The 26,517-nt window shown below is 31.1% G+C and overlaps 1 protein-coding gene across 1 annotated transcript in view; it reads right to left on the bottom strand.

Moving 5' to 3' along the window:
* LOC100160630 (DNA-binding protein D-ETS-3-like) overlaps positions 1-26,517 on the bottom strand; it is a 58,744-nt gene that overhangs the window by 8,568 nt on the left and 23,659 nt on the right. The window contains exons 6-9 of the mRNA XM_001947593.5: positions 13,918-13,968; positions 4,354-4,401; positions 3,170-3,359; positions 1,329-1,552 (exon numbers count right to left, since the gene is read on the bottom strand). Coding sequence (XP_001947628.2) covers positions 1,329-1,552; positions 3,170-3,359; positions 4,354-4,401; positions 13,918-13,968 — 513 coding nt within the window. The remainder of the gene's footprint in view (positions 1-1,328; positions 1,553-3,169; positions 3,360-4,353; positions 4,402-13,917; positions 13,969-26,517) is intronic.

Raw genomic sequence — 26,517 nt, 5'->3', positions numbered from 1 at the left:
CCAAACACACACAGAAACACGTACACTGTTTGCACGCACGAACGACGCGCGAAGACGTTATATTATAGTTCCCCTTCAACGCCGCCGGACTGCAAGCTGTATTATTATTATTTATTATTAAAAGTAGTGGTAGTAGTGTAGTATTGCGTGTACATCTCAAACGAGGGGGTATAGTATTATATTGTAAATGTCTTGTCGTCGTTCCTTATCAAAAACATTATATTATAATCTCTTGAGTCTTGTTTTCTGAGATAACGGTAACAGATATATTCACCATTCATCGCCGTCACGGTGTTTTGTACAATAATATACACACCACGCTATAATATATTAATTTATAAGTACAGTGCGTGGGTTGCATCCCACTTATCAGTTATCTCATAGTTGGGTGTCGGATTTGTTTTGGTTATATACGACGATATCTGCAGTTGGGTCCCGGATTTTAGTTGCTTAAAATAAGTTTGTCATGGAGAGGCAGTTTTTTTTATGATTTAATATTTACCTATCAAAATAATCCGAGGTAATTAACCCTAGTGTTGAGGTGGAACTCGGATACCTACGCCAAAAGTGTTATGTTTCAGAGTTGGTGTATTTTTTCGGCTTTGAAAAAAAACATAAAAAACTGTATTTTTTGTTTTAAACTGTTTTTTTCTGTTCAAAACGATGTTTAAACAAAACAAATTTCTTGAGTTAGCAGTTTAAAAATTAAAAAATACACCTACTCTGGTTATATATAATATAACTAAAAAATATTTTCGTAACGGTTTGCTTAGAAATACGTGTTACAAATTTTCATAACACGTTATGGTCACGTTACGTTGAGGTTGAATTAAAATCATAATCCAAAATATAATTAAGGTTGTTTCACATTCCTTACACCATTTTTTAAGCATGAATTTATTATCACTCCGATATAGGTCAAAATGTTACGAAAATGTTCATTACTTAATTGATTATATTATGCTGCATTAAATGCATAGTGCAAGATTCAAAATAGAAATAAATAACTACAAAATAACCGTTAAACATGTAATAAATAAAAACAATTTATGTTTAAATGTATTTTAACAACTTAATCTGTTTTTAACCGTTAATATTATTATTATTACTATGCTTTATTTTAATTTCATACATCCCTTTTAGTTTTATTTATTGCAGTTAAAAAAATAAAGTTAATGACTTTTTGTATTTAGGTTAATATCTTTTCGTTCTCTATGATTTTTATAATAATATTTCTTCCTGACACGTAAAAGTTGGTTATAGTATGGAAAATTAATCATAACTATTTTTATTCTGTTTATTATATTGTAATAAAATATTAAGCTCACCTGCTGTAGATGTTATTCCAGGGGCATGAGGTGACATGAAGTTTAATTTCGGAGAATGGTGGTGATGGTGGTGATAGGTTGTCATGAACAAATCTGATTGATATTTGTACGCAGACGGATCTGCAGCAGCTGGTTGAGTAGCTGCTGCCAACCCTTGAAAGTCAAACTTGTACGCATATCTTTTTCCATGAACTTTCGTCATTATATTTTTGTCGTAATAATACCTGAAAATCAACAAAAATATTGAAAACATACTTTTTATGGCAAGGTAAAAATTAAAAAGGTATTTAATCCAAAAATAGAGCTTACTTTCTAGTTCAAACAACGAATATAATGATAAATAATTAAATCGATGTTAATATTTAATATTTTTAATTAGTACTAATAAAAAATGGAATATGGAAATCTGAGTCTAGGTGATTAAACATTTAAATTGCATTAATTTGTATGTGTTTGCGCATGAATAATTTAAATTTTTAGTTCACGATTTGTTTTTTAAATAATAATTTAATTTAAAACTCAATTCTGTATTATTAATATTTATTATTATTTGAAAGTTCTATGTAGGTCGATTAAATATCAGGTGTAGGTTGAAGTATACACGAAGGTTCGATAGGACTTAGGCTAATGGGAATGATTCGAACCGTAATAAGTACATAGTTGACGGTGAAAAGGTTTCCAAACCCACGATTATCAATTTATATCCGGACCCCTTTTGAATCCCGTAGACTTAATTTAATTTCTAAATCAAAAACATCGAATGACTTTTGCTACCGTGCGATGTACAATTATTTTACATCATTATTGGACCGCATATACTGACGCGTAAAAATTCTAAATCCAATTACTAAAAATAAATGTAAATTATTGTTTAGTATTTGAACATTTAGTTTTCGTCGTACAATAAAAAACAGTAAATATAGAACATTTATTGGTCAAAATCTAAAAAAATGCTGTTTTCTTATAGGCTATTCGTCGGAAACGCGCCTGATGGTATCTTTTTTTTTCAACATATAATATTATATTAAAACAGTGAAATAAAAAACGAAATGTCTGGATTAAGTGAGAATTCAGAGGCTTCGGCGCGCTTACAGAATTAATAAACGTTTTCTGTTGTATCGCGTTTTCTCCGTGGAAGAAGGGCGTGGGTGATTAACGCACAATCAGTGGCAATCACCGACCAACAACCCCTCGCGTACAATTAGAGCGCCCAAAGCCAGTTTCACACCCCTTCGATTCCATACCACTGATGCCGCCCTAACCATGTAATTAGGATATATTACACGTTCGCCCTTTGGTACCCAGTGGATGAGCGAATACGTGTCTGCCGGAGCACAGGGCATTCTATAAATCCAATTACCGAGGTATGTTCGAGGTGAAATGTTATGAAAAGAACAAAAATCAATATGCATAAGGGTTAAATAAGCGGCTTCATGGTTATTTTGTTCAAAAGAGATCAACATTTTCCAATAACCATTGCAACTAGATCCAAAGTGTAATACTATAAAAAGACAAACCCTCATTTTTAAACTTATTTTTTAATGCTCATATAATTTTCTAACACGACATAATTTTTTTTAGAATAATGATATAAAACACTTTTGGTTGGAGGATTTATAATATAGCTGTTTCAGTTCTCCTGCCACCATACACTCAATATTTTGGCATACTAGTCCCTGCAGAGCAATTTCCTAAATTACTTGTATACGTTATCCATGCTTGCAGGTAGTGGTAAAAGTAATTAATATTCTGTTCAGTTTACCGATTATTTGATTCAATGAATTAATAGTTTTTTAATTTTAATGAATATAGTGCCACGCATTAAATACAAATTAATTTACCTTAATGCTCTGCTTAATTTGTCGTAGTTCATGTTTGGCTTGGATTTCCTTTCACCCCATCTACGTGCTACTTCGTCAGGGTCGGTTAACTTAAATTCACCGTTCGTACCTTCCCATGTAATACATGCTGCATTACTGCTATCAGACAACAATTCCAACAGAAATTGCCACAGTTGAATTTGACCAGAACCTATTTGAATACATAAAAACATAAACTGTTGAAAGGTTTGCAATGTTGCAGTTTGTGTTTGATTATATATACATCTATTTAATTTTATTTAAAATATGTAGAGTTCAATTATACATTTTTTAAGGTTATTTTAACTAATAACTGACTAGAAACTTAGGTTGTAGGTCATAGGTACTGTAAACCTAAATGTCTTTCTTAATAAATAAACAAATTCCGTAATAACTATAATTACGTATAGGTAATAATGGTTAAGTTTAAACTTGGACATTTTATTTTGGATACCATTTTATATTTGTAGGTATTAGTGTAATACGCTAAGTTGAAAATATAAAAATTAAGTAGACAGTATTGTCTTAATTATTATGAATATACAATGACATAAAATATAGGGGTAAAGGAAACATGTATCTGGTTGTCGGATAGTATAAGGGGCATCATAGACCGTGACGAATGAGTTGTAGCCGAGAGTGTGGCGAAAGTCGATTGAAAACACGCGAGCCGAACATAATTCAAACCAAAGCCGGAAAAGTGTCAAGTATTGCGTGGGAATATTTTTTACGCTATTAGACAACCTTAGTAAATAGTAATATAATAAACATGAATCATGTTAGTCATTAGCATATTGAAATTTTTAAAATAGTACCCAAACATTGGTTATATTTATAACATTGGACATATTATTTTTAATTAAAGAATAGTAACAGATTTATATTGTTACCACCATGAAAGTGATATAATAGTAAATCTTTTATATTCTCCGAACAAAATATTACTTTTTCTAAACATGTTAAAACTGTTTATATTAAGAATTTTTGAATTACTTAACATATAATATATGTATGATATTTATTTAAAATGTATATAAAATTAAAAACACAGGTAATAATGAAATCACAATTTAAGTGAACTTAAATATATAAACATTGAGGATGGTTTTCGCTTCTCGCATGCAAATGTTAAGGCTTATAAATCATATGATATGTTTTCAACTTACCAGAGCTAGCTAATCGACTGCTGGTGGCTCCAAACATTTGATATGGATCTGAAATATTAGACACAAAATAAAATAAACTCAATTTATGATGAATATTATATTTATAAACTTATTATTCATTAAAAATATATCATTATACACCTATATAAGTTTGTGAACATGTTAACCAAATAATTAATAATAGGTACACGGTGCTTTAATATTAAAAATAATAGATGTTGTTTCCTTGATTTATACGTTACAGTTTATATTTTTCTATTAAATTCAGTTTAAATAATAATTTGCCGTGAATTGATTTGTATAAAGGGGCTAAAAAAATATCCCGAGGGAACAATAAAATAGGGAGTATGTCGAATTGTTTGCGTACAGGCAGCGCAAACAAAACCACTACCAAAATATCACCCTAGGGCCTATAATGGGAGACAAGCTATTTAATGATTTTTCGTAAGTAATGGACATGGGATGTACATCGAACACTATATTCATATAATATGGTCACACCAGTTCAAATACCTAAATCGTAATACTTTAAATTACAAATGTATATTAAGATTTTAGACTATATTAATAATCGATACCACATAGTAACTCAACTTAATCTAAATATATATTAATATATTATTTACGTATGTTGAAATTGAAATATTAGTACATCTATTTATATAGTGTACCCACCGTTAAAAAAAAAGAGTGGTGAAATCGCTCTGTTGTATTAGATTTTGGGTGTACCTATCGTCACCATTGGGTTGACACTGTAATAGATTTGTTAAATTTGAATTCAATAATAAAACATTTAATACGAAAAACGATTCTGAAAGGAAACAGTGTACCAGCCTCTATTTATGAGTAATATTATAATTGTTTAATACTACTGTTGAAGGGTAGTACGGTATGTGGAAATATTTTTTGTCAAAATCAAACGGCGTATTATAATTTATAATATTACTATTATTAATTTAACATTACACTTCTTTAGAGTTTGGGATTTTAATATAAATATTATTTAGAAGAACTGATATTTTTTTTAATTTGCTTAATAAATAGATAAATCGTTTTAGTTAAAAATTTGTTATTAAAAGTTAAATTTAATAAACTGTATTATTTTAATGAAATAATTCACCCATAGTACTACGCTGTTTAAATACGAAAATGATTATATAAGTTATAAGAGATAAATAATTTCGAAAATTAATTAAACTTTTTTCTAATAAGTAAGAAAAAAAATTAAGTCTGTCTTTAATCATGCGATTCTTAGTGAATTAATAACTTTGTGAAAGTTATATTACTTTATAACATATATTTTGGCTCTCACTTCGCTGGGTTAATTAGAAACTGCTGCTTCTGTAAAATGTTGACGTAGTGGCCGGAATCGTGTTTTTTTCCCCGGGGTCGTCTAATAACTTTGTCGCGGAGGGAAGTGTAAAAAAAAGGGTCAGTGAGTAAATAACTGTGACTTGTTATTCTTTCAGGTTGACTTGATAAGCGACGTTTAGGTTGAATTTTAAACGTGATACTTTTCGGCGGGGTCTGACATCTGAGTGCTTACAAAAACGCTTTAGCAGTTCCATTATCGGCACGTGGACTCGTGTACGGCCGTCTGAACTGATTGACAGCTTAAAGGGATCGCGGGGATAAGGTACATATAGCATAGGGGAAAAAGGGCGATCGTTCTTCTTTTTCGGTCCATAACTTGTATGTCAAGTACCAACTCTCTATAACCGCAGCCAAAGTTCATTATTCTGCCCAACCCTTTTCAACACATTTTTTCCGTCTAACCGTTAACAAAGATTTTTTAAAAATATCCGACACTCACTGAATCTAGTTTTAGTGGATTCTCTACTCTATAAGCCGATTTCTGTAGGGGGGAGTGGGTGAACTCATATTATATAATATGATAATAGTATACATTATCATTTTATAATACAGGACAAAAAAAAAACCATACCGCCCTTGTTCATTAAAAATAATATAGTGGAACTTATAGTTAAACCGTGCTAAGTCACAATAGGTGGTAACTAGAACTTTGGTCAAAATTAAGACTTTGGTATCTACTGGAAGATTAAATTTATTTTAAATTAAATTTTCTAATGAAAAAACCACGCGACATCTAATTTAACCCTTTAAAGTCATATTTTAAAACGTGAAAAAACAAATAAGCAGTAATACCAATAATCATCAAATAATAAAATACGGTAAATAAGTAATAACATAATATTTTATGAATGGGTTAACTCAGTTTACTTTTTACCCTCTTATATTAATTTAACATATACATAAATTGTAAAGTATACAGTTCCAATATACGAGTATCTAAGTCAGTAATGACTATAAAAATATAAAATGGATTTACCTATTTTCTGCTTTAATCGTATACCAGCTATGTCAGAAAACATCAAAAGTAATTATTGGCTAGTCACCTGAAAGTGAATTTCCCCTTCTGATTATTATAATTATAAAACTTCTTGATTGGTCAGTCCATGTTCTAACCAATAAATACCACAGCTTACTGTTAAGTTTAAATATTTCAACTCGACCGACGTGTATTTACATCATTTTATCAATATCCCGGAACAACCATGACCAATATCTAATATACATAATAATATACAAAACGATTATCAAATCCACGGAAAATGTGGTTCGGGAACAAGGCAGAACTGGTTCCTAATAAATCATGATACCGGTTTTTGCGGTAACTTCCAGACACGTGTTCTCAAGAGGAACAAATTTATTTTACCACGCATTTTGGACAATTAAAAAATATTTTAGAATTTACGTATTTCGCTGACTTAAGAACGGTGGTACAATTATAGAAAACATCGTTCGGACTTCGGAAGTTATTGTCATTTGAAGTTTATCATTTATCACGGTAATAATGTCTAGTCGCGGTGCCATGGGTGTATGGCACATGCAGATAAATTATATAGGTAATATCTCGGGTAATATGAACAATAGTATGAAGCCAGGTTCACGGCTGCATCGTCTTTTATGTGGTGTGACTTTTATCATATTCTGATTGGTCATTGCAATCATGGTCGATTTACTGAGATATTTTCAGAGTAGGGCCGAGCTCAACTTTTTAGGACACGATGTGACTTTACGAAAAACGTGTTACCTGTGAACTCAGCTTTGAACCATAATTCATAAACGCGTACCTACATTACTAAAAAATTGTACAACGTTTTCACATAGAAATATAATATTATAACCATGGTACGGGCAGACCTTGCCAGTTGCAAATTATATAATATGACGATTAGTCGATCCCTATACGCCTATACTGGCTCCGGTCGCAAGACTCACATAAGTTATAACTTATAAGCTGTAAGTTCGAAATACGATCGAAAATTCTCATGGCACCATCGTTCTTAACTTGATGAAATGAGTACGTTCCAAACATTTTTTTTTATCAATTTTCCGAGGGGCGTGCGCTGCTCTTCGCGTCGAGGTAAAATACTGCTATTATAATATCACTATATCACGCGAATGACTAAATAAACGGGCATGATCGCTAGATTACTGCACGCATATTTTATACATATTATATTATACTTCCCCAGACTTGGAAGAAACACTAATATCATAGAAAAAAATGTTCTTCACATTACAATTATATAGGAATTATACGGTTTTTGCCATGTCTGGGGAAAATGCGCAGTGATAGGAAAAATTGGTTTTTTAGTGACCATGCCTGTTTATTTAGTCATGATCACGCGCACCTTTCACAGGTCCGTTGTAGACAGAGTTTACTACTTACGCCTGGTTATATTTTAACTGTTGTACCAGTGACGTGGTCAGGGGGCGCAGAGAGGGCTGTAACCCCGCTCCGAAATGTTAAGAAAATAAAAAAATAATTTCTATATAGTCTATGAAAGTTACTGCAACAATATAAACTCGTATAGCCGTACAGGAACCGCAACCAACAATAAGACCTCGGTAGGTATCTGTATGCTACACTTGTGTGAGACCCCAGTCAAACGAATTTTAAGCCCACCCACAAAAAAAAAATTCCTGGCCACGCTACCACGTTGTACTTAATAATAGTAAAATATAATAATGCGTGCATGGGCTAGAAATGGACAGGTAGTGCAAAAACGTGTTTATTTATTCCGTTTTGCGCGAAAGTCGCGACAAAATCTGACCGATAAGTACGGCTGTCTTTTAAATCGGTGTAAAAAATCTGGCAGTCACCGCTGTCACGGTATATAAAATACGATACAGAAACATAATATACCGCGCTCGCGTATATATATCATAACAACGATATAATAATAATACGATCGGCGGCGAGGGCGACACGGTCGGTTGGACATGGCCGTCGTCGTCGTCGTCGTCGTCGTCGTCGTAATCCCACGGGATGGATTTCGGGTTCGAGTTAAACGCCGCGCCGCCTGTTGTGTGCGCGAGTACCGGCCACTCTTGTTCACGGTCACTTGTTGGGGCGTTTGGCAGCCGCAGCCGTCAGCGGCGGCGGCGGTACGCTAACGAAATCCGCCCACCCAATATATTATTATTATTATTAACTATACGAGAAAAAGCTGCCGCTTCGTCGTGTCTGCGTTTGCGATTACGCACGGCCGGAGGAGTTTAATTTTAATTATAACCGCCGCCGCCGCCGCCGCCGCCGCCCTCCATTATTGTTATAATCCCGTGCACACTCCACTTGTTCGATTTATCATAACAATAATATCGTCAACGACACTTTTAGTCGACTCGCGCGCACACTCGTCGTCGTCGTCGCACCGGGACGAGTGTGTATTGTGCGCCGCACTAATGGAACCGAATAACGCGCGTAACGCATTTCCGACGAGATTCCGACGAACCGTTTTGTATAATACAACATGCATATACGTACAGAGTGCTTTTTGTTTTTCACTGTTTTTTAAACTTACGATTGTTCGTTATTGTATTACCGTATACTTCTACAATCTACACAATATTATATTTTACACCTATATAATACATATATAATATTCTTGCATATTTTCAGCGTTATAAGTCGACTGCCTACACGTAATAATAATAATATGTATTAAGTAATGGACTTACGTGTGCAGGTCGGATAATAATTGTACATTTTTCGAACAATATCAGGATGGGGGGGAGGGAGAGAGGGGGTGGTTCAAAATTGTGCGAATAGGTTTCCCGTTTCCGAATTTTCCTATATTCAGGTCCGCAAGTATTAATAATTATATAACGGTCACTGCAGGCCGTTACCTATTTCGAAGTGTTATTTTTGTTGTTTTTTTATGATTATTTAAATGAAATTTTGGATTTTAACCGATTTAAAACTCAAAATTTGAATGCAGTGTTAGTTTTATGAAGTCCTGTACACTTTTTAGTTATACCCAAAGTGTCTGGAAAGTATTGAAAAACAACGTAAAGGTTTAAAATTTAAACACGAAGTTCTCGACGAACCGTTTTGTATATTATTTATTATAATATGCATAAATACATATAGTGTCAGTGTTTTTATTTTTCACTGTTTTTTTAAACTTAATATTGTTCGTTATTGTATTATTGTATACTTCTACATAACATATTTTATAATACATATACCTATATATTATTGCATATTATGAGCGTTATAAATTATAAGTTGTCTATACCTATAAACAATAATAATAAGTAATGGATTGAAGCGTACAGGTCGTCGTATAATAAATTACTGTACATTTTTCGCACAATATCAGAATTGGTGAGGGGGGGGGGGGGGGTGGTTAGAAATTGTACAAATAGGTTTTCCGTTTCCGTATTTATATTACAGACTTCTATACTACACTAGATAAGGAACTCCTATATAATTTACATTGTTAAAGTTTTTCTTACAATTTATTGAACCTCAGCTGTAGGTGGCTGCCATTTGGTCAGTTGGCAAAACATTTCATTCATTATACAAAATGTATTAGGAATGACATCGTTTTTAATGGTAAAATAAAATAGTAAATGTAAAACAATTTATATAAAATATTATTATTTTTTTTTTTTAAAACAACAGGCTTAGAAATAATAAAATACAGTAGGTACAAGATAAATTGTAATTAACCTTATTTTCCATATAAAATATCCATACAACTGCCAACCGACCTTGAAGCTTCAATTCATGATGGGAATTTGCTATCTAGTACTATGTAGAAATCTGTGTTCGAGGTTTTTATTGTGTTTTTTTTTTAAATTTATTTAAACGAAATATGAAATTTTGGATTTTAATAGATTTAAAACTAAAAATTTGAATACATTGTTAATTTTATGAAGACCTTATCTCTTTTTAGTTTTACCCAAAGTATCTGGAATATATTTAATAACAACTTCCCATATCAGCGCTTTAAAATTGAATCTCGTAATTTTGTTTCTATAATAATTGAATATTTACGTTAATTTTATAGCTACATTATTAGTAATATTACACCTAAATGGCTAAATATAGTTTAAAGTATTAAGTGTTTAAATATTAGGCATATTATACTAATTAATACAATGTAAACCATTCATCTTATGGTACTTGCTTGCAGTTGTCACTATTTTTACATTTTGAAAATATTTTTTTCTCCAGTTTTTGTACGATCATTTGATTAAGTTAAATTATATCGGATTATTTGATCATTCTTTAAATGTTATATAATACAAACGAAACAAGACGTGCTGCATGTCTTGTCTGATTTTTTAGATATGAATGCTAAAATAAAATATTATATTCAAATTGTCTTAAAAATGTATGGACGTATATCTGCGTGTTTTGATTGAATTTTCATAACATTATACGAAACTCACCAGACCCCAGCCATTTACCAGCTTTTACAGTTGGACGCTTTTACAAAGGTGACGGGCCAGCCTAGGGCGGTGTTCGTAATGCGGTCGGTGGTATATAACAAACATGCCTTTGATGTGTCTAATCAAAGCTCATTGAACCGTTGTGCCTGTGGCCTTTGACGGTGGTCGAATAACAAGAGATTATAATAGAATTAGACGTCCACGTTCAGTTTGTTTTATAATACACAAAAAAGCGCTCCGAGGTATTTATAGTTAATAAAGCTTCCATTTTTATTTTTCGTCCGACAAGAGAATTATATGATTCACTATAATATCTGGGTATATAGACTTTTATTGAAACAATGTCTGTCTATGGAATATTTTATTATCAAACAATATATTATTATAATGAATCATAATAGTTACCTATAATTTATGATCTACGAATATCTTATTTGATCATTTTATTTTTATTTCACATGTAAATATTTCTTCAAATGTATTATTTATTGTAATGAATTAATATTAAAATATTATATTTTTTATATTTATTATAATATAATTGCAACTTTAAAAATAATCAACTATTAAAATGATTTTAGTTCAATATTATTATTTTTATAAATAGGTAGGTAATAAATAATAACTTATATACTTAGGTATATATTGCCGTATTAGTATCATGATTATTTAACTTGGGTGTTATGTAAAATACCTAACTTTTTAAAAGTTTGGTAAGTTTAAAATTAATTTTCAATACGACTTACACACATAGGTGCTTACAGTATATATTATTCAGATTATAGACATAATACTTTGATAGAACGTCGTCATCGTCAATAGAACATTATGACTTAAAGATGTAAATTACCTTTCAATGACAGCACTAATATATTACTATATATTAAGATTTTTTTAATTAATGTTTAATAACTCTGTATAAAGGTGCTGGATATTTTAAATATTTTTCAACATACTTTAAATATTATACGTACATTTTTGGTCAACAACAACAATTTCCTGCACGTGTTGGGATAAAAATTATATAGTTATACATATACCTTGGATCTCAAGATTATATTAACTCTCAGTCTGTGCTCCTTATTCGACAATTCCAAATCGCTGGTAACCCTAGTAATTTCTCTTTTCAAATCACTAATAAACAAAATAATCAGTTTCAATGACTATTAACCGAACCACTCAAATTCTCCAGTTAAAAGCCTCAAAATCAAATCCAAGGTAACCCACCCTGACGTCTAAAAAGAAACTGATGTACCTAACGGACATAATATTGCTCTCTTCTTGAAAAATATAATTTAGGGGTACCGCCACTGGGCGACTTCCTTTCTCATGTTATAATTATTCCATCAATTCACCTTACATTTACTTTCTGTACTTATTTTATATTGTAAATATTTTATATAAAAAAATTATTATTATATACTCGATATATATTTATATAACCATGTAACGATGATTATAATTTATAAGTATTGCCGATAAACAGGAATATAATATAAATTAATACGTAATTCTCAAGAATGGTAAAATATATAAAAGTTCAAAATTTAACAGTAATTAATCTTTTTAAGAATAGACAGTATTTTATTGTAACTAGTATTCTATAACCTACTCAATGTTATTTACGAAGTATTGAAAGAGTTCACACTTATAATAAATAAATTTAAATTTAAAATGTATAATGATTTGGTGTGATTACTATTTGTTATATTAAAAAGTACCTATATAGTTAACTTTTTTCAATTTTTTGTTGTTTATTTTTATACTGTTAAGTTATGTTGTATTTGCTTTATGATAAACCTACTCGGCGAGAGAGAGAGAAAGAGAGAGAGAGAGAGTAACGACACAAAAATCAATGGATAACATCTACTTTACATGCAAGAAGAATTGCTCATCCATGCGGATGTTATTTGATTGTCTGTCCGAAACGGCTCAGACGATAACATTTTGATAGTGTTCGCACGTGATCAAGCGCATTTGTTGTACTAGACCTTTTCACCCCTAAAATTGTTGACTTGATTGGGACGGGAAAAAAGGAGAGAATATATGTTAGTCGGCGATCAAAAGGTAAGGTCTCTTTTATGATATTATTGATTTTACTGGACAACGTGACAATCATGCCATGTGTTTATTTAGGATAACCTTTTCCCCTTTTTTAATGTTTTTAACAAAATGCTCTTTTCAAATAGTCTACCATATTCATGTTATATTGTTATCTGTATCTTTTATAGATATGATCTTAAATTCTACGTATATTTTGCAGGATGATATTGATGTTATTATACATTTTTCATCAAAATTACATAATAATATATTATACCATTTCACACAATTTATTTACACTATTTAATAATTTAATGAAATTAATTTTACGAAATATTTAACTGTTGTAAAAATTAATAAAATAAGCAACGTTTCAATAAGTTACGTCATATTGCAGTTATTTCCAATACTGAACTCCAAGAAGATCGGCTGTTATGAACGAATAAAATAAACAAAACTTTTGATTTAAACAATTTTTCTAGTTTTCTTCTTATTATTATTTTGTTACCTTGAAATTATTTAAATATATTTGAATACATTAATAATAAATTGAATGATTTTTTTTCTACATGTTAAAAACAAAAATACTTGGGTAATTTCAGTAATTTTAATAAATTGTGTTGGTATTAGAAAAATAGTTAATGATTGTTCACTTAATTATTAATGTATAAGTTATTTAGACATTCAGTCTTATGTAAAGTTTGTCTACGGTATTAGATTATTTTGTATAAAATAACTTTAAATACATACCTTGTGTTTGCCCTGATGAATGTGTACTCCATGATCCTTTATAATGAGTATCTAAAACAATATTTTAATACTTATATTTTAGTACAATAGTGAATAGATCATATGAAACATTAAAAATTATATACTATTTTTTAATTTTTGTTATAAATAATTTTATTTTACCTAACTTATTTTATTTAGAATTCTATGTATTTTTTAAATTTGAATTTAAAACCTATAAAATACAAACGCTGAAAAACTGAATAGGCCTTAATATTTCAATATTTCATCATTAGAAATTGACAATATTAAATATGTATATTGTATATGTAGCTATAAGCTACTATAAACATATTCATCACAACTTTTGTTAATGTTTTACTCAATATTTTTTAAAAGGAAATTAGGTAACTAAGCAATTAGGTAAGTTTTTTTATACATTATCTTTATTTATTCTTGTACTTAATATTTAATACCATTTGCATACTATTATCTATGATAGATAATAGTATGATAGATATTGCTATGGATATATCTATGATATATCCATAGCAAATACCAATATGTTAAGTTTTCGTAGGTAGTATTTAAAATAGGACTTTTTCACTATTTTTGTATTTTTGAAGACAAATTTACATAGTTGATTAGTGAAAGTAATTATAATATTAATTAAAACAAAACGTTATTTTTACTAAAAAAAATTCTTAGTGATTTTTGGATTAATAAAATAAACATTATCTGACACCCCCAACCACCCATCCCCAATCCTTTACCTCACAAAGAACATATTCAAAGCAGAATTTAGGATTAATTGAATTATGAAAAAACATGGTCCGAAAATTGTTGTTTTAGTGATCGATAACAACTATTATAGCGGTAATAGGATAACTATAAAATAGTTATAAATACCGCTGATAAAATAATAATTAATCAATTAATTAATAAATAATAATTTGGTTTTGGTCGGCGAAAGAGATATGCAATTTTGCTACATATGAGTGTAGAAGATAATTTTCATATATTTGTGTTATCTTAAGATTAAATATTATAATTCCTTGTAGCTTGTATTAATATATTCCTAATATTGTATACTATGTATAGTGTATACTATACCTACGTCTATACATATGGTTATTTAAAAATGTGTTTTATCAGTATACCTTAATAAATTATACATTGTTAACTTGTTTAAAGTTTCAGATATATCTTAATACTATAACAGCCACTAGGTAGGCTTATAAACTCACATATTTATTATAGATTTAACAAATGATTCCGTTCACAGCTTTGTCTAAGATTCTATGCTAAGATATGTATGAATTAATGAAAATAAAAATTGAATCTAATTAGGTAGTACTTTGAGTAAAAAGTAAAAAATGTTCAGTTAAATTAAAAATGTTCGGGTAAAACTAAAAACAAAATTTTAGAAAAACGGGAATATTTACGCAACAACAGTTTTTGACAAAATCAATTTTGTTTTTTTTTTATTTGAAAAATTAATAAGTGGAGTGATTTGAAATTTTTTCTAAATATTAATTTTCTATACATAATACAAATTGCCTAATATGTAGTATCATTTTAAGCTATTTACACTTTGACTGTAAATATATTTGTTGAAAACTTTTTTCAGTAAAAAAGCTTGTGACGTAATTCAAGGTTTTATATAAGTAGTTCTTACACAAATTTTAATATTAAAAATACATGTACACAATTTTTTTTAATAGACATTTAAACTTGAAAATGTTTTACTACATTGGATATTTGAGCGAAAAATCACGTTTTTAGTTATTTTCTTGTGATTTACTATTCGTATAGGGAGGGAGTAGATAGTTTCGTCTCCTGTATTATTATTTGTTATTCACAATTAAATTTTCAGATTAGTTTTAAGCTGAATAATTGATATCACAAACCTATAAATATCTCACCGTTCTACGGTCCGTCGGTATTTACTTATAAGTTGATAACATAATATGCGATATAATATTATAACTAATAACAATTATTATAATATATATTATATGATTTAAAAAAAAGTTAGATTAGCTTAGCATATTACTTATCAATAGAAGAATATATTACCATTAACAGAATATTAGTAAATAACATCCTTAAAAATTGAGGTTGACCGACTCTATTTGCTCAGAATCGTCTTCCATATGCAATGATTTATCACTGAATTGAAATTTAACACAACCCTAATGATAACAGCGACTAAATTAATGATGACGTACATTTGAAACTATCTATACAGCAGAGAGACTTCCCAGAGATTTTTATTTATTATTTTCATTTTTATACTCTTACTAATTTTACATTACTAAAACGTACCCTAGGACCTAGGTTATTCCGGGAGCTGTAATGCAAATCACATTCTCTCCCCGGTCCTCGATAATACGAAAAAAAAAAGAAAAAAAAAGGACCTAGGTTATTATTATATATAACATAGTTCATACGCTATATATATATATAGTACGTATACAGTGTGTAATATTATTTATGCATATTGATTACAGATGTTATAAATTATTAAGCTAGGTACAAGTATATTAATATTAAGAAGTGAGTCGTATAAAAAAATACTGTAGTTATTGAATTTATTAATTACAGTATGCTATTTGTCATTAAAATCTAAAAATGCAAACACGTACCGGCAAAAATCATCGATAAGTTGGGAAACGTCCCATTTCTGCTCAGGTAATCCGATGTTTTGATGTCCAACATAATTCACGCGGTAGATCGTTCACCCGATCGTTACGATTATTTCCGACAGTGCCATACGTATTATTGTGCGTGCCGAAGGTCGATCTCGATTAAACCGAAACGTTATACTTATGTGTTATTTATATAATCGAATGGTACTCGTGTGCCACTTTATATATATATATATATTTATTAATGTATATAATATATATATCTGCAACGTTTGTGCATATACGAGTATCTTAGTGTGTGTAGGTTTGAGATAGCTCGATGGTGTGGTGACGTACAATCGGGAGAGAATGATATCAGACCAGACGCGATAGTACAACTGACCCGCTGGCGGAGTCGAGGTATCGCCAGCGCGCCGCGTAAGGGAGCCGCTCGTGCGACGGCGGTGGACGCGCGTGGGGCGCGGCGTCGGAAAAATCGATGACGACCAATCGGGCACCGGCGCCCACGACAAATCACTCCCCTCGAGTACTTCCGGATTGGTCGGATAGGATATTGCGACGTGGAAACCGAAAGCAGGGTAGGTATGTGTAGGGGCAGCAGACGGCGTGGGTGCGGAGAGGGCGGAGGAGAAAACATACGTGTCGTGTTTGCTGCCGTCCCCGTCCATCCATCCAACATTTCACTATGCACTCCCCCGTTCTGAATTTTTTTCACCCCGTCCTCATCCGTGTCGGCTAATAACTAAGTACGTTCAGGCATTCTTTCCTTCCTTCCTGCCTTCCTTCCTTCCTTCCTTCCTTCCTTCCTTCCTTCCTTCCTTCCTTCCGACGTTTATTCTTATCGTCTTTTCCATTAATGTTTCCTTCTACTTTAATTAGAAACACATTGCATTTTTTTTCCCATTGTTGGCACGGTGTTTTTTCTAGGCATCACACCTAACAGGTTTCGTTAGTATAAATATTTTTTCACCGCCGTCATTTTTATAAACACAATGTGCATATTATAGCGCGCGATATTACAATACATTATTTCCGATTTGTTAACTAGTTGAATGTGTTCACACTTCATATTATACAATATTAACACGCCGATGTTTTACAACGATTTTGACAACAAAATATTCGTTTTAATGCATGTAGGACACTAGGACCCATCTTATAAAGTTTTGAATCAGTGTAAATTTTGAAAATTATGACCAGGAATTAATATTGTTTCGTTGATTTAATTTATTTCGTATAAGTTATAACTAGAGCGCGGATTTATACGCAATAAAAAACCAACCAAATATGAGCTTAAAAATCTTAAATATTCTGCAAAATAATGTTGAAATATACATGAAAAATAAAATGCATAAAAAAACTAGCAAAAAAATGTTTTTTTTGAATATTCAATTCTAACAATATATTTAAAACTATGGAACCCTACTATAAATGCTTTTCTTAATTTTTTCTGCAATAATGTCAATGGTCAATGGTTGTAATCGATATTTTCTTATCTTGGTATACGTATTTTATTTCACTGATTATTGATCATTGAGAAAAACCGTTTATACCTACAAGTATACCTATTAATTTATTTTGATATTAATCGTATATTATCATATACGATCAACCAGAATAAATATGCAAATTAATATAGGTAAATCCGCGCTTTAGTTATAACACTACCAACTGTGGACTGTAGTTAATAATAAATCGGAATCTCTTCGTAGACATGGCTTTGCTTTTTTATCATTCCAGATAAATACGTAAGTACCTATAAGTTTGGTCTTTGGTACATATATATCATATTCCTATATGCAATGCAATCTTTCAATGTGTGACAAAAATGGTAGAAATTGCGTAAGACCCAACAAAATCCTCACCATTTTAATCACACAGTATCTGAAAGATTCTGTATATTTTCACTTAAAACCTGAGATCTAAGAGTTGGCCTCAGTCACTTGTGTGTTCTGAGATCAGGCATCAGCCGGTGTCGCTGGTTCCCGGATGGGTAACTACCCGGGTTTTAGTGACAAATCCTTGCCACATATGCATACGTGTTCCCTCCCCCACAGTAAAAAACCGACTAAAATAATCTTCAGGCTAATGACCTCAGATTTTGAAGCGTTAACTCAATAATAATAATACATATAAATTATAAAAGAAGATTTTTGACTAATAAAACACAGATATTATAAACATTGTAGATTGTCAAATATTAAAGTCAAATACTTATGCATGACCACAATAATTACAATGATTATTTACTTTTATGATTTGCAGCAACTTCTTAATTCTGGACATATTTTTAATATAAACACACGTAAAGACAATTACCAATCTGAAAAATATTGGATTTACGCCGGCTTCTAAGCATTTGTTGAATCGGTATCTAGTTTTTTGTGTTTAAATCAGAAATATATGTCTAGAGCTAAGAAGTAGCAAATCACAAAAGTAATCATTAGGTATTGTGACTGTGTTCGTAAGGATTTGTATTATATAATATTTCAACTGAAGCAAAATGGAATACGATATAGAAAGACATGGTTGTGCGCACGAGTGCAACAGAAGATTGTTGTGTTGCATCTGCAAAATTTTTTTTGGGTCTCTTGATTGGCCCGTCACCGTGGCGGTGCCACTTAGTCACAGTCGGCAGCCGGTCAAATGGCCAAGAAAATTAATTTCAGTTAAAATTACGAATTATATTATATATGATGTAATAATATTACGAAAACTACACGCTGTTTTGATTTTTATTGTATAAAATTATTTTTAAAAATATAATATTCCTATATAACATATAATATTAACTCTGATATATTATTCGACTTATTCGATATCACAGTTATTTCTACATAATATTATTTCATCGATTTATTTTGATTTTTGGTAGGTATATAAGTATATTAATTATTGTATAACGTAATTGTGTCTTATATCCACACTATGTTCATTGAACACATTGTCAATAATAAATGACTTTGTTTTCCACGCCACGGTTCGCTAATTTGCATCATCGTTGCAACTAGGCGACCCTTCACCCTTACGTAGATACACTTGCATGGGCCACGGTCACGGTCAGTTGAAGACTGCATAATATTTAAATAATTAAAAATTATATCTACTAACAGCTTTTTATGTTTAGTAACCAAATTTATTCATAAGTATACGCGGTAAGAATGCTTTTTTGACAATATCGATCACCCTTACATTTTTCGTTATCGTTTATGGTACAAAAGTATAGGTTATCAACCTTTAAAATTATAAATGGAGCTTTAGTTTTTCTAACCAAGCAAATGGATATCGATGTAGGTACACACATTCAATTTTATATTACGTGGGTACTGGCATATTCATCACAATAATAATAATAATAATAATATTAATTACTATTATTCGAAGTACAATGTCAAGAAATTCATCTTTTGCATCGATGATAATTTAAAAGTTATGCCTATGTAACTCAAATAAATATTTCCATTTCACCATAAATCAACGTTTAAAATAAAATAAAATTGCTATGTAGGTATACAGAAAAATGAAAAATTTCAAGATAAACGATAATTATTATTTATGCTAGATGTAGGTAAATTATCGTAATATTTTAATCTAATTTGTAACTGTGGCAGTGCGGTCTATGAAAACATGAGGTAATAACCACATATTATTAAAAATGTATGAGTATATATAATTGTATTGATACAATTTTACAATCCACGTTTGTTTTTTTAATGTTTAACATTTCGTTAAAAATAAACAATAGTTTACAAGGATTGTACAATAATAGTATAGGAAATTATTTTTAATACCTATATACATTATTACCTAGTTAGATAAATAATAGTTTCTGCCCAATCGATATTTTATTAAATTAAGTTTTGTAATACAAATTATAATATGTAGACCTACAAGGAAATTATATGATTTTATTCACATAACCATATAACTGGGATATATATTTTTGGTTATGATTTATGGAGAATTAGATAACAGTCATAAGTTCTTGATTTATTGTCATTATAATTTACTCAGTTTCAATTTTACTCGATTTACTTGTGTAATTGAATATTTATTCTTAAAATATTTTATTGCTATCAGCTTTGTATATTGAACAAAAAACAAATATATTTTGTTTGAATGCCTAGTTAACGTAAATATGTAAAATAATGAATAGATAATTAATTGATATAATAACTAATTCGGACAAATGTTTTTATTATATTGAAATTAATTACATTTTACTGAATATAAACATAGTGGCTAGTATAGTAGCATACAGCATTACAGCGTGATTTACAAAGCATACTCATACATCGACATTAAAAAAAAAATACATGAATTTACAGGGACAAAGGCGATACTTGTCGAAAAATGCCGATGTCGCTACAGGATAATCTTTTAATTGAAAATCTAGTCTATTTAAAAATGTATATATCATAATTCATAATTATAATATTATAATATAATATAATCATAATTTAAAAAACTCAATATTTACCTAAGTAAAAAATGGGGTTGAGCATTCTTGGTGAATCAAGAATGTATATTTACATTCTGTATGTTTATTGATTTCAGGCCAAAAACTTAAAGATTTTTTTATTTTTAAAAATAAAATAAAATATGTTCACATTATTATTGTGGTTTTAAAAGTTTTAACAAGCATTTTAAGTATATATTTAAATACAATTACATATCATTCTATATTTCTATCGATATTAATATAATCCGGTTACATATTATATTATTTCTTTCTACGTTCATTGAAAAAAAATATTGTTTATAAAGCGTGGGTTTTTATAGTAAATATGATATATTTTTCGTATTATAAAACGATGAATATTTTAGTAAAAATATGCTTTTGTATAACATAAAACCATAATGTATAAACAATTTGACTAATAATAAAATTTGTCACAGGCTAGTAAATGCGTTTATCAAAAAGAATATGGGCACTGGGTGAAATAAAAATATATTTTGATGTGAAAAAAGTCTACTGATGCAAAAATTATGTTGTTCACTGGCGGCGACCCGTGGCAATAGTGACTGTCATGATGTAGAAAGGGAGGAAAAAATTATAGTGCCTTTTATTTTCGTGTATTGGGGTTCGCGATTTCATTCCAAGCCATTTGATCCTTTAAGGAGCACTATATAGCTCCTTCAGACATCACGACGCTAATTTTATATTCGTCTTTTGGCCCGGAATAAAAACTATTCTTAAAAGCTTCCGATTCTATAGGTATTTCTCCGTTTTCTTTTACGCATGTGATTTAGATGAATTTCTATAGAAAATAGAAATCGTAAAACTTTTAGACACTAGGCTGCAGCCAGGTGAAATTAAAGTTAATTTTACAGTACATTTTACCGTACAGTATTGTCCCGGTTACACTGTTACAATACTGTATTTATAATGTACCTATGTACGATATGTAAATTACAGTTTATAATTAATGAGATACATATACGTCGGTAAAATAGGTGTTACGCGTTTGATTAAATAAAAAACTTTTGACTCGTCCGTTAGTTATCTCCCCGTTTTCCATGGTGGGTTTATTTACAAAATGACTTATAAACACGCTTCATCCTGTACAATAATAAATATTACATCACGGTCTCACGGTAGTTTTCGGCGCATATACAATCGTATGTGTGCGTAGTGTGTACGTGTTCATCGGGTGTGCGATTTCGGTGCATTTAAAACATTTTCTTATATTTTATTATAATACAATATAATATATCATAATATGATATTGTTGTACACAGCTATCATTCCGTCCAATTATCTGCGCATTGTTGGTGGCGATCGAGAGTCAACTGCAGCGCGGGGCAGCGTGCCGTCAAGGTCCACCGGCGTGTGAGGGGGTGCGTACGAATACGGTGGAAACACGGGAAAAAAATCCACCGCCCCGCGGGTAGTCGTGACGCCACGGCGAGAGGGGAACGGCGCGCGCGTACCGACACCGTGTGAAAATCGGTGAAACGGATACACTCGGTCGGTTAAGTGGCCGAGCACGTGATCCAGTAAATATATCGTTTATTATTATACATATACATAATATATTATTGTTATTATTATTATTATTATTATTATTATTATTGTATATTATATTTACACACACGCGTGCGCGTGCATTGTCGATTTGCACAATATGTTTTCACCCGTCCACCGCCCCCGCCCCAGAGGAGGGCGCGTGCTTCTCGTAAAAACCGATTTTGTCACTATGGTCATGCGACGCACGCGGGTGGTCGCCCATAAAATACTACGCACCGCTCCGCTGCACCGTCTGACATCGAGCATACTGTTGTGCCCTACTTGCCGGTCAATGTGAACATCTTCTTCATGACAATATATTATATTATAATATTATAATAATTATGTTCGCACGGCGCGTATGGTCGAAGGGTGTCGATTTTTTACGAGCCTATACCCCGATGGTGTGGATCCGGGGGGGGGGGGAGAGATCAGAAAAATAACTTTGAATAGTATCGAACACTTGCTACGTAGTACCTATGTCATATTGCAACGTACACGATATTATAGTAAATAGTTGAGGTAAGCACTTGAGCAAATGAAAAACGAAAACGCTGCGGAGCACTATAGGTAGGTACCTCCTTCCGCTCGCATGAGTCTAACTAGTCTTTGAACGCCTTTCGTCGATAATATATCTACGATGGTTTGAGGTGAAAGCTGTCGTATGTCATTATATTATAATATATACACGAGTGTCATTATTTTGTATGCAGCTGACATGACAATATCAATAAGCAGTAGCGTACGCATGATTTTAGTTCGGTTAGGGTAAATAATTTACATAATTTTTTTCTAAACAGTTGTTATACAATTGGTTATAACAAATTATAGTAAGTCTCAAATTTAGTCTACATTTAGAACACTCGAGTGTTTAACCTGGAAACCGGGTCATCTGTACAGTGGTCGGAGCGGGGGGGGGGGGGGTATACGGTGGGATGACATCCCTCCATTTTTTATGATTTACATTTTCCTTCCTTCCACTTTTTTCGTCAAAAATAATGTATTCCCTTATAATTAATTTCTTATACAAAAACTGTATAAAATATGAAAGGCATCCCTCCATGTATTTTGAGCCACTTCGACCACTGTATTTATAATAGAACCTCTTCGGGTCGTAATAAACATGGTAATAATCGATGAACGATGATACATGATGATACACCATACGACGATTACCGCGAACGTTTAGCAACATTCTAAATCAGCCAAAAAAACTGAAAATATGATTATCGACGTATTTATCATATTCAACAAATGATTTTATATCTGTTACAAATGACCAACACTTGATCGACTCTGTGTATTGAAATGGTGGTAAATAATATTTTTTTATAAAAGGACTACGTTTCAGGGGAAGTCAGAACCCTAGAACCCTACCCCTGCGTACGCCACTGTCAATAATTGTCTCGTTCATTTGTTTGCGATTTAAGTAAGCTTTATATTATATTAATTATTTATTATTGCGTATATAGTAAGTATAGTACAGACGCGCCCGTTGTTGATTCGTATACGCGTATGCTTGCACGTGTGTAGGTTGCGCTGCACAAATCATAGTGAAATATATTAAATACAAAGGCTAATTCACATTTGAACATCTATCATCGATATGGGTACCTACCTATAACGGCTCTCTCCATACTTTTATTATAACCCAGTACGAAAATCACAAAAGCGTTTTTCGTCGAAAAATAATTAATTTATTAATTATATACTAAGTGCCGTCTTTCGAATAATCAAATGGCCGAATGGCGAATATACGTGGTATTTTGAAAATCTAATTCCCATTATTTCGTAATTTTTTTCGCGCATCAATTCTCACGTGTAGTGAAAGACAAATTATTATCATAATCATATTATATATGTAGGTACATGCAAAAATACACGGCGTAACCAAACTTGATCGATATCTTGTGAGTTTTATACTGCTTCGTGTGGACGGCAAGCCGAGCAAAACAATAATAAAAAATAATTATTTCAGGTCCCCCGCAGGTAATTTGGAATAGTTCCAACGCCCGGACACAATCGATGCGTTGCCATGGCGATCGAGGGTCGCCGAGGAGTCGCGATCGACCGTTTCTCTCTTAATAATATACAGCGGTCGAGTAATTTTTATTTCAAATTTCAGAATAAGCCTTTTCATGATATTATGATCTCGCCTTAGAAACTACACGCAAACTGTTTATATTTGTACACCCTGCAGGTATTATCTGAAAATTATCGCCAAAGTTACCACACTAACTGTTTGATGAATATATAAGACCTAACACTACCTATCTTAAATTAGCCTGTCGATGTGTGCTTGATCTTTTTTGAAAAACAATAACTTGGTAATAATTATAACCAAACCATAATCGAAACAAAATGTTTTAAAAAAAATATTTGCACGTCTCCTATGTTTAAATACATATTTCCTAGATATATAATATAATATACACTTACTGAGTACATACAGGTTGTATTATTTTGCATTAAAAAATATTAAAAATTAAAGTTTTTATATTGGAGAGCAAAAGCCGAAAACCTTCGCGTTATGTAGAAAAATAATTTATAAAAACCGATAGGATGTACAACAAGTATACTATACCTCCCAGTGGGAAAATGGGTGTTGGTTATATGACGTTCATATATAGGAAACAGCGGTGGTGAATGGCGATCACAAAAGAACCTTTAAAAGTGGACCAAATAGTGCTGTAATTAAGTGTAATTACTTTCAAAATACGTTTAGAGTGCCTTGGTCGGGGAAGGCTTTAAAAATGGTCAGAAATAGTGTGTGGTGGTCATGAAAGAAAAATCCCCATGTATACAAGCCGGCCTATTGTTTTCCACTGTGTAGTACTTAGCTCATATATATATATACCCATTCAAACAATAAATACTTTACACTATTGTATCAACCCTTTGTCGCCAGTTACACACAATTTTTTTCGGCGTACAGCGCATTTATAATCCAATACATAATATTTTAAGTACGACGCGATACCTTGCATATTATGGTCGTATACTCGTATGGCGTAATAATATACGATATAATATATATCTATAGATCCCCGCGGCCGGTACAGTGTGTATTTTATCAGACAAAAATATTGATTTTTTCATTTTAAACGATGATTTGTAGTTTTTATCGTTCTAAATTTCTGAATGTCAAGCCTAATACAATATTAAGTCAGATATATTATTAATATAATATTTATATAATGTATGTTGTATATTGAGTTTGCTAGTAAAAACTGAAGTGAATCCTCTGATTCTAAAATCTAAATGACTCTATAATACTCTATCATTATTATTCATAACATCGTTAAAATTAACTAGTACTATAATATAATATAATATTATTATTATAATATTATTAAAATAGCTTACTTGAATAGGTGGTTCTAGCTGCAGTGCTGTAGTGGCACAGGGCCCATCGCATTATAAGGCCTCACGGCCTATTGAAAAAATGAATGATCAGGCCCATATGTAGTTCATATTGTATTCGTTTAATTATTCAGATTCATCGATACTCGATAGGCTTAAAATTGGACTGTCTCTGAGACCCAAAAGTAACACCAAACACCTATTAAATAAGTCCCCCAAAAACATTTCGCACATAGCCTCGATATTCACCATCCCGGGCCTGGCAGGGCCTGATTATTAAATTATAATAACCCGATTTTACACAACAATATAATAATATAAATAGGCGCCTAATACGTAAATAGCAGTTGTAAATGGTAATTAATTAACATTTGGTCTTACAAAATGTATAAATAAATAATAATTAATTATAGTATTATAAATACAATGATTAAATATACTAAATTATAGAACATAATTTAGGGAGGTACTATATTAAATAGTATATTAATTAATCAATTTATGTATGCATATAAATATATAATAAGTTATTAGAATTACTAAACCGGTACATCATATTGATAACCTTTTATTTATTTTTTTTTGCTTGTATGGAAA

Source organism: Acyrthosiphon pisum, chromosome A1, assembly GCF_005508785.2.
Source record: "Acyrthosiphon pisum isolate AL4f chromosome A1, pea_aphid_22Mar2018_4r6ur, whole genome shotgun sequence".
NCBI lineage: Eukaryota > Metazoa > Arthropoda > Insecta > Hemiptera > Aphididae > Acyrthosiphon > Acyrthosiphon pisum.
This window is presented reverse-complemented; position numbering and strand designations above follow the sequence as displayed.